This window comes from Piliocolobus tephrosceles, chromosome 20, assembly GCF_002776525.5.
Source record: "Piliocolobus tephrosceles isolate RC106 chromosome 20, ASM277652v3, whole genome shotgun sequence".
Classification (NCBI taxonomy): Eukaryota; Metazoa; Chordata; class Mammalia; order Primates; family Cercopithecidae; genus Piliocolobus; species Piliocolobus tephrosceles.
The window spans coordinates 53248194-53259154 of NC_045453.1; the positions used below are offsets into that span (position 1 = coordinate 53248194).

Consider the following 10961-nt stretch of genomic DNA (forward strand, 5'->3'; position numbering starts at 1 on the left):
AGTGTACTGCCACTGCTGGATGGAGCGTGGCAGAATGACAGCAATGAACAATGAGTCCTCTGGCACACCCAATATCCTTTATGGGCATTGATGTGCCCTGGCAGAGTGGGCACCATGGTCCTAAAGACTGGCATTATGCCTGCTCCCACCACTTTCCCTGTCAAAAGAAGGTTGGCTCTGACACCAAGAAATAACAGCTGGATTGTGTTAAGAAATTTTTATTGTTTCCTTTGGATTTGTGATGAAAGCACATAAAATTACAAGTGGAAGAAACGTCATGCCACAAAATTGCATAGAATTATTACAAAAATGTGAATTATGCATTTTAAATAATTTGAGATAGAAGAACCAAAATATGTACATTTTAAGAGCTTCAAATACTTTGTCCTATCTTTTTTTCTTCTTAAAAGGCAAGAATCACAATGTCCAATCCATCACAAACAATATTAATACAGTGCACAAGTGCAACATGAAATTCAAAGTAATGCAAGCAATGGCCCTTTTTGGGGGATTATTTAAAGACAGCTTATCTACTACAGGAGTATTAATTAATGTGTGGTGATACTCAAATTTTAAAATGAAATGTAAAAAACCAAAAACACATGGCATGTCATTAGAACTTTGCAAATTGGTTTACATGGCCAAAACCATGCTATTCTCAGTAGTGTAAAGGTATCAGAGAGACACAGTCTAATTTAATACACAGCTCTACTCTCTATTATAGGAAAAACCACAGTACGGAATTTCACACATTCAACAAAGAACAAGGCAAATACATAAAGGCACAAAACTGCACATCATACAGACCCCTTTTCTTTATCTTAGTCTATTTCAAGTAATATTAATATTATTAAATGATAGTATCATTGTAGTAGTTTCAATGATGCAAGATGGACAGTGTTACACACTACCCCACAACTGCAAAAAGTGTCATTGTACAGATATAAAAATGTGATTACAGTAAATGGCCAAATACAAACATATTGTAAAATGACTAAATTCACTAAGATAATGAAATCCAACTACCAAAACAGTTTTGTGTAAGTCAAGGTTATTCAACTTTATTCTGTCTCTGGACTAAAATGTGATACGATGTTCTGCAATAATCACCATTGTGTTTGGTTATGAAGGCTATTATTAGTTCATTCTTCTGTAATTTCAGACAGTCTGTAATTTTGTTTATAAAAATGCAGCATTCAATTTTGACCATTCTTGCTTCTTTATGATTAATGCCTTTCTTTCAAAGTGCAAAAGTAGAATGATTTACAAAAGATTTCTTTTTCAGTGGAAGTTAAGTTTTATTAAGTGTCTAATGAACACCCCAAACCCTTCAGATCAAAATATAATCATCTCCAAAGAGGATGTGATTTTCCCCTTGCATCTTACTAGATGTGTTTTTAAATCAAACACTGTTTCCTTATGTTTGAACTAAGCCTTCATTTGATTAAAATTTAATTGTGATCTGTAGTTATTGCTTAAAGTTAAATAAAATAATTTTCATAAAAATATTAAATTCTTGAAACACAATTTTCAGGACACAACTGGTTTTTGTGTTTTAAGATATTTCGCTAAGCTACAATCAGACAGGTTTATTTTAAAGTAAAATAAAACTGTGAGCATCTGGCTTCTGGGTTTTAACTTCAATATTCATGTGTTACTTTCTAAGTTACATTTTTCTATATATTATTGTTTTTCTTTTTTCAGAACTTTCAATCATGCTTTTGATCAGTTTTACCTTGATGTAATTTGTTTCTCTTACGCCACCTAAAATAGGAACTTGTAAAGACACAGTTAAGTGAATTAAATGTACTTAGTAAATATATAATGAAAGTTTTTTTATGTTAGACTAAAAGAGAAATGTTTCAGACTTAAAAATTATGGAAGATTCTAATAAATGTCCATATTTCTGTCCTAATTTTTTGACCATTAAAACAAGCTTAAAATCTGATACTTAACATTTAATTTTTGATCTTGCAAAATATAAATCAAATTCATATAATAAGTTCTAAATCTACTTCAGTTTGCATCAATGGCTCCATCAATTATTTCTTAGCATCTCCATATAATTTAACATCCATGTAATCTAGATGTTTGACCCTTTTCTTCTCTATCCATTTGTCCCTGATTTTGGTTTTAAGTCTTGTGGAAGAGATTTGGGTCATTGTCAATTAACAAACACATATCTACACTTATGTGTGTGTGTATGTGTATATGCACTTACATGACTAAGTGGGTACATATATACATGGAGATAATACCTATCATTTACATGTGAGTCTTTGTATTCTCTAAATAAATATTCAATCTCCCTCTCTATATTAAAAATAAATGAACCATAAAAAATGTCAAACAGCAAAATAACCACTGGAACCTGTTCACTCTGATTGAATATCTGCTTAACATATGTCAGCTCAACTATTTTTATTCAACAGACCATTTGTAGTTATTTGATCATTTCAGGCCAAAAACCAATGAATACCCAGACTCTGAGTGCAAATAGTCAATGCAAACAGCACACTGCCTGGAAGTGTGTGGCTGACTTGTTCATGCAGCCAAATGTACAATCCATATTGCTAAGTCTTGGGATGGCTTCATTGGGCAAGGATACAATCAAGTGATTTTTTTTTTCCAAATAGAAAACAAACGTATTTGAATCACTACGGTATCTAATAAAACCATGTCAGCAACAAATACATTGATGACTCTATGATAAATAAATTAGCAAACTGCAAGTCACTGGTGCTTGCAAAGCAAAGGATGAAACAACATGATACGCACATTGACTTGAAGATAATGGTAGTTGAGGGGCAGTTAGAAAAAAAATACTCAAAGTAGGCTGTTCAATAGTGTTAAATAATGCTATGCATTTCTCAAACTATTTCTATGACTTTGAAATACTTTACACCAGAGCTTCGAATAAAAACATGAGCTTGTTATTTTCTTCAAAGAAGACACTGTCCTTCATTAAAAGTTCCATGGAGCCTACGAGTTGCTTGCTTTGAATTTACTATTGGAAAGAAAACAAAAATCTCACATACATGCATTCTTCACTAGTAGACCTGCAGAGGTTTCCACATGACACATGGAGCCTGGGCATGGGACTTCTTCATGGATTCCTCTGGAACTCTCCCTTTGGTGTGGATTTTAGGCTAAGGGATGCTTCTTGGGAAGATGGTCCTGGGCAGTGATCTTTGTAATAAGAGAGAGTCCGATGTCGCTGGAGTGGCCATGCAATTTCTGAAGGCCTGGCAGGAGCATTCACAGAGGAGTATCAAATTCTTTTCCTGGGATGTCTCCTCCCAGCTCCTCACTGGAGGGAGTCTTGTGGTTCACTTTTCCAGGGTCTGAGGACAGGGAGAGAGGGGCAGAAGCGTGATTGCTGTCTTCACTGATCTTTCCTTTCATGGCTTCCTGCACAAATTCCAAAATTTCGAGGGGCAGTCTTTTGAATTTGTCTTGGTATTCTTGCTCCAGCTCCACCTGCAGCTGGGAGACATCAAGAGGGGAGATGACTTGAGGTTGTTTATGTTTCTATACCCACTCCCATAGAAACTCTCTGAAAGACATATACAAAGGGGGCCGATGAATACATCAACTGAAAATATCATTTACTGGTCAACTATAGAGCAGATGTAACAAAGTTTAGTTGGACACGTCATTTGTCTGTAGCTGAAAGTCAGCTTCAAGTTATGTGTGGCACAATAAGGCTAAAGACTCAGAATAAGATGAATAATGGTATCTACAAATGCACACACACACACATGCACACGTGGGTCTTTTGAAAAAGGTGTCAGAGGCTGGGCGTGGTGGTTCACACCTGTAATCCCAGCACTTTGGGAGGCTGAGGCAGGTGGATTGCTTGAGGTCAGGAGTTTGAGACCACGCTGGCCAACATGGTGAAACACCATCTCTACTAAAATATAAACATTAGCTGGGTGTGGTGGTGTGTGGCTATAATCCCAGCTACTTGGGAGGCTGGGGCAGGAGAATCGCTTGAACCCAGGAGGCAGAAGTTGCAGTGAGCTGAGATCACGCCAATCTGGGCGACAGAGTGAGAGGCCATCTCAAAAAAACAAAAAAAGAAAAAGAGAAAAGGGTATCAGAAAATTATACATAAAATAAAATTATAAAAAAATATAAAAAGTAAAACGGTCCAAAGTTTACATTTAGGGGTTGAAAAATACTGATAGGTGAGCGTTCCAAGGTCAGCCATGAACCTGGCTAGGGGAAGCTAAGAGGCTGAGTAGAGTAGACAGAGCAGTGTGGCGTGGACTTTGGGATGTGCAGCTTTAGTCAGAGGCTGGGAAGCCAATGCTGGGGTCTAAGGAGCAGCTCGATGCATTTTCACAAAGTAAACAAACTCATGTAACCAACTTGAAATTTTATTTTGACTGCTTTTGCCACCTCTTTATTCTGATTCATTTTTCATTCTAATTTTTATTTGCCTTGTAAACTATTCTAGCTACCCTTTAAACTGTCTTTTAATGTGTCTATTTTATGCCCTGGAGAATTTTCAGATGTTTTAAAGTCCTGGAAGCCTTTCTTCAAATGGACACTTACGTGGATGTCTTAGTCATAAAATAGCATAAAAGCTGGGATTCTCTGGTAGACAGGGAGAGAAGTGGGGCAGCAGGGAACGTTGTCTGCTAGGGAGCTGTGCTGTGCCGAGTCCAAAAGAAGATCTTGAATTTTAAAGAAAATTCTCTCTGTTTATCAATTGGTAAGCAGAGAGAATAATCCTTGAAACACCGTGTAAGGTTAAATGTTTCCCCCCACACCTCCTTATTAGCTTGGAGGCAATTTTTAAGATACGGCCTTAACACCTGGACTTTTCCCCCCTGCTTTTCAAACTTTAAGGTGCACACAAATCGTCTGGAATTTTGATCTTGATTCTGTCCGACTAGGAGGCCTGAGTGGGGCCCAAGCTCCTGTGTTTCTCAACAGTTCTTGGGGGGTGCCAACGTGGTTGGTCTGCTTTGGCCACTCTGATAGCTCCCTGTCCGGGTTCTATTCTCAGTCCCCGTTTCTACTTTTTATCTTGATCCTGGTTGTGCATCCTCCATCTGCAGTTTTCAGGGCAGCCTCTGGGGCTTGTTCTGATCCCTGGAATGCCAGGGTGAAGCCAGTCCCCAGGGTATCTGTCTCTCAGAGTCTTAGCCTCCTTCTAGACAGTGAAAGCTGCTTGGGGACATCCTCTTTAGTTCAACTCCTTTCACTCTCACTTCTGTGCCACATAAATTTTGCCAATACTAAATTATTTACTTTATATTAAGCAATCCCTTATCTATCCCAAAGTTCTGAAATCCAGAAGTTTTCTTTTTTTTTCCTTGCAAATTTGTGGCAAACTCATTGACATGAACTGATATTGGGATGATACTGATACATGAAATATGTATAATTTCATGTATCCCCTGTCATATGACTATTCATGAACTTAACTGCAGACATATTAATTTGTTTGATTTTGAGGATTACTCAGGTCTCCCTGAAGTGTTATGCTCATGGTATATGCATCACATTGCCTTTCTAAAATCAGAAAAGTTAAAATTCTGAAAAACAACAGGCCCCAAGAATCTCAGATAATAGATTATGCATCTAGTTCAAATGACTTTTTTTTTCACATCAAAAGGTGTGTGACATGCACTCATATGTTTATCATAACATTATTCACAATAGTGAAGACATTAAATCAACCTAGGTACCCATTAATGGTGGATGCATAAAGAAAATATGGTACATATATAACATGGAATAGTAGGCAGCCATAAAAAGAATGAAATCATATCCTTTGCAGCAACATGGATGCAGCTGGAGGCCATTATCCTAAGCAAATTAATGTAGGGACAGAAAACCAAATACCACACATTCTCACTTATAAGTGGGAGCTAAACATTGGGTATTCATGGATATAAATATGGCAATGGTGGACAGTGGGGACTAACAGAGTGGGGAGAGGAGTCAGGGATAAGGCTTGAAAAACTAATTGCTGGGTACTAGGTTCATTATCTGTGTGACAGGATCATTCATATCTCAAACCTCAGCAACACACAATGTACTCGTATTACAAACCTGTACATGTACCTTCTGAATCTAAAACAAAAGTTGAAATTTCAAAAAATTTATAAATATTATTTAAATATCAAAGAAAAAGAAAAAGAAAAAATAGAAAATAAAAGAAAAATAAAAGTGGTATCTGGTAAAAACGGCTTAGACTGAGTATTGGAAATCAACTATTCTCCCCAAATGTAAAATGTGGGGTATTTACAAATCTATTTGCTAGCATATAAATTCTTATAAGAAGCTCAGAGGAAACACGCTGTGAGGGGGCGCTCAGGGCCCTGGCCTCATGTGGCTATGACGGAGCACCTTGTACAGGGCCCTACTCTTCGTGTCAGCACATATGAGTCACTGGAGCATCAAACAGGGAGAAGACAACTGCCAGTTCTTTCCCTGCTGTTCCAACAATTTAGAAGGAAGTGGGGGTTTTTACAATGTCACACTCTTTTGCACAAGTGAAATCTTAGCCTGGTGTTTGACAGCTTCCATTTACTACCATTCAGACCTCATCATCACTCACCTCAGTTTTAATTCAGTAACACATGTGTTTCCAAGGAAGATAGGGAAGGGAGAAAAGCAAGTAACCCCGTTTTAAGAAAACAAATTGCTGTTCTCTTATAGGTTGGACTGGGGGACCCTCAGCTATGGATATATTGTACCTGACCTAGCAGAAAATTTCTCTTAGGTTAATGCTCATTGGTGGACAAGACCCCATAGTGCTTGATAAGTGCTATTTCTTTAATTATTAAAAAAAGAAGTAAAATACAAGAAAATGTCAAATACCTAAACCAATGATTTTTAACATTTTTAATAATTTAATTCTAAGAAAAACTTACATTTCAGTAATTTAATTTTGATAATGATTTTTAAGAATTTATAATAATTGACCCAGTTGTGGCTAAGTTATAACTTTAGTAGACTTTTATCATGGGCTAGCAGTAGATTTTATCATATTCTAAACTAAGTCACTGTCTCATGACATATTAAGTGCCATATATTTCACTCTTTTTAAAAAGCCATTCAATTGTTAATGAATTAATTTCAAAATTGTATTTATTACATTCCAAGTTAGAGTTTTTGCTTTTTCTTCTTATAAACTAAGTACTTGTTCATTGTAAGAAAATATGAAAAGACTACAGGGTAATTCTGGCTCCATTCCAACAAAGTCCCATCCTTCAGTGGTCTAGAGCTATTCCAGACCAAGGGTTGGTTGCAAACTCAGGTGTTTACAGGGGCCAGGCTTCTTATTTTCTGATGAAAATAAGAAGCAGGCTGTGTGCAAGAAAGTGGGGGTCATGGGGGTTCTGAAGAGCTAGAGATGACAGGTACTGTCTAAAGGGGGTACGAACAACTCGGTTCTAGCTGATGCTTGTCAGATTGAAAATTGAAGTCAGAAATCCACATCTTCATGTAAGAACCTGAGTTTGTTGTTGGCAATCAATTCAAATCACATTTGTCAGCGCCACTGGGCTCATGGAGAATTTATAATCTTTCCCCTAGCAGATTTAAATCTGGCTTTAACCAGGGGACTGCAGAAGTGAGGTTCAACTGTGGAATTACAGTTTAGATGTTCCCTAATTTTCCTTCCCCACAATCCTAGGCTTGGATGGTCCTCCACAGATCACCAGGGCTTCCTCTTGATTGCCTCTGTTCTGGGGTTCAGCATCATCCTATCTAATTGCCACATTCTAGGTTTTGTACTCTAATATGTGTTGAATTTTTTATTCTGTGTATGTGACACAGTGTGTTAGGTATGCATGGTAGATCAGTTGTGCAAATGGCAGTAATTCTTCACCCCTCCTTGTAATTATAACCTTAGTGGTGTGACTTTGCAGCTCATCCCATCCCAGCAAAGAATGGAGTGTATTTCTCTTCTTCTTGAATCTGGGGAGGCCTTGTTATTTGGTTCTGTCTAGGAGAATGTGTCAAAAGTATATGCTGTTCTGAGTCCAGACCTCACAAGGCCTTGTGTGCTTCTGCTCTCACAGTTAGAAGTTTACTCAGCCATCATGTGAACAAGCTCAGCCTAGCTTGCCAGAGAGGAGACACATGGCTCAGTTATTATACCCTTTCCATCACTTCAATTAACTATCATCAGATACAAAAGTGAAGCTATTCTAAACCAGCTCACCCCTAGCTGACCACCAGCTAAACATAGACATGAGCAAGCCTACTGAGATCAGGTGAGCCTGGTCCAGACCATAACCAGTCCATAGACTCATCAACTTAGCAAATGCTTATTGTTTTACTACTGATTGCTGTGGTTGGTTGTTAGGCAGCAGTATTATGGCCATAACTTCGAGCGAGGGGAACAGAAAGGAGTCTTGTTATGTGGCCTGGCCCCATAAAATACTCATAAGCTAACTCAGCAGGCCCCATCCTTTCAATGCTGTGGTCTCAAAGCATATTCTTGGGAAAAAAATCACCACAGGACAGATAGACTTTCAAGATACACATGATTTTGTAGGCTATGCCTTGGAGCCTTTCTCGCATAACATTGTCAAACATGAGTTTGTTTGATCTTAAGTTGATAAGACCTCTTTTTCAGGTCTTATGAACAAGAAAGAGGAAAGAACATGATTGAATTTAACCTCTAAATTTAAGATGAGTTCTTATTACTATACTCAGATATTAATAAAGAAGAGTGTTGCCAGAGTTTGTTTTATTATAGGCCCAGTTCTTCAATTTGACTAGTCAGGCTCAAATTCTAAATTTCTCAGTTAACTTGATTTTCAAAAGATATCGCCCACTAGTCATTTTCGTGAACTCTGGGTAATTAAGCAGGAAAAGGCAATACAGTCAAGTTCAAATGTATTCAATTCTGCCTATGTTATCAAATATTTTTGTACTTGGGATGCTTTTCCGACTCTGACATTCTTTTCATCTGTCTTTTAAAAAAGGCAGAGATTTGATCTAGTTAAGGAAAGCTTTTAGATGCATAAACATAAGTGAAGACCAAGGAGCAAGCAAAGTTACTCTTGAAGGTTAGCTTACAATCAGAAAACAAACAAACACAACCCAGTATAACATAAATATAAGACAGGTTACTGAGTTATGAATCAGAGACAATCAAACCAATTTCCTAAGGAAACAAATTGAAACCAGAGAACAATAAGCTACAGTGGAATAACAGAGGAATTGAGAAAACTTAAAAAAAAAAAAACTCAGCTGGAGAATGTGCAGACAGATATTTGCAAGGTTTTCAAAATTTGGAATTCCAGAGTCCAACTCAGGTCATTTTGCCCAATGAAGTCTATGAAAGATCTTAATACAAACTATAAAGCCAATGTATTTTATAATATAAATATTAATATATTAATATATAAATATGTTATATATTATAATATAATAACATATATAATATATTCTATTAATATAATATATTACACATATTACATATATTAATATTTATATTATGTATATTACATATACTATATATACTATATATACTATATATAATATATACTATTTTATAATATGAAATATAAAGCCAGTAACAATCTTAGGATGGTTATTTGCTTCTGTCTAGGAGAATGTGCCAAACGTGTAATTGTTATTGTGAATAATTGTATAATCAAGGGGTACAGAGATCTTTTTAAGCAAGACAAAACAACATAAGAAAGAAAAATATAGATATTTTTATCTAGATGAAAATAATCCATTTCTCTGAAAAATGAGCATAAATAAAGCAATTCATAGGAAAAGAAATACAATACAAAGAATATATGGACAATACAAAAGAAATACAATACAAATATACATATTTGAAGTATAGATGAAAGCCTCTCATTAACAATCAGAAATGCAATAGCACAATACCTTTTCAAGGGACATTTATTATACTGATTAATTTAATTCATTAAATTTAAAATAAATTTCTTTTAAAGAAGCAATAACATTCTGAGAAATTGACACTTTGAAACATTGGGGAATAATTTGACAAAATGTGTAAGAAGGCAAACATAGGCTTGTAACCCAGCAACTCCAATTTTGGGAATTTGGTCTACAGAAACAAAACCACCAACATATAAGAATGAACACACTAACATATTTATTTTTGTACATGAAAAATAGCATTGTTTTAGCATTGTTCGTACAGGCAAAGCAACCAAAAAATAAAACAAAATAAAGCCAGCCTGTGAAAACTACCTTAATTTCAATGTTTTGCCACATATGCATTATGTATTGTCTATCTCTATATTTTTTGCTGAGTCATTTGAAAATGTTTCAGGCATTACGACATTTTACCCATAAAGACTGAAGCGTACATTTCCTTCAAAGGTTTCTTTCTGATAGCATTAGCATATTTATTTGCTTTATATTAATATATACAGAAATAGTTTCAATATTGTGACCTGTCAATAAAATAAGCAAATGAAGCTTGAGACTTTTTTAAAGCTCTTTTTATTCATCAGATATATCCCACTAAGGATGCACAATTATATTACTCTGCTATAATTCACTGAAAGTAATTATATTCTTTGTGTGGTTATGTTACCTTGAATATAGACATAGGATCACTTGTTTCAGTTTGTTTCCTCAGTAGACTTTTTTGATTATTTTATTCTTTTTCTTCTCTGGGAGCATCTTGGGTGTGTGTGTGTGTGTGTGTGTGTATGTACGTGTGTGTACATACACACATATATCAATAAAATTGACAATTTAAAATTGTATGTATTTATGTAGTACAGACTGATGCCATGATTTGCAAATACAACATGGAGTAATTAAATAAATCCATTTAACGTATTTATCACCTCAAATACTTATCATTTTTTGTAGTGAGAACATTTGAAATTTAATTTCTTAGCAGTTTTGAAATGTAAAATACATGCTGCATATACTTAAAATTTAATTCTTTATAGTCTTTTTTTTCACTATGTGTCATCAATTTTATTTTATTT

The 10961-nt window shown here is 35.6% G+C and overlaps 1 protein-coding gene across 2 annotated transcripts in view; it reads right to left on the bottom strand.

The window, feature by feature from the left end:
* Nucleotides 1–202: 202 nt before the first annotated feature.
* PLCB1 (phospholipase C beta 1) overlaps nucleotides 203–10961 on the bottom strand; it is a 784598-nt gene continuing 773839 nt past the window's right edge. For both annotated transcript variants that reach the window (XM_023217869.2, XM_023217868.2), the window contains one exon: nucleotides 203–3486. In XM_023217869.2, the coding sequence (XP_023073637.1) occupies nucleotides 3259–3486 (228 nt within the window). In that variant the 3' untranslated portion in view covers nucleotides 203–3258. The remainder of the gene's footprint in view (nucleotides 3487–10961) is intronic.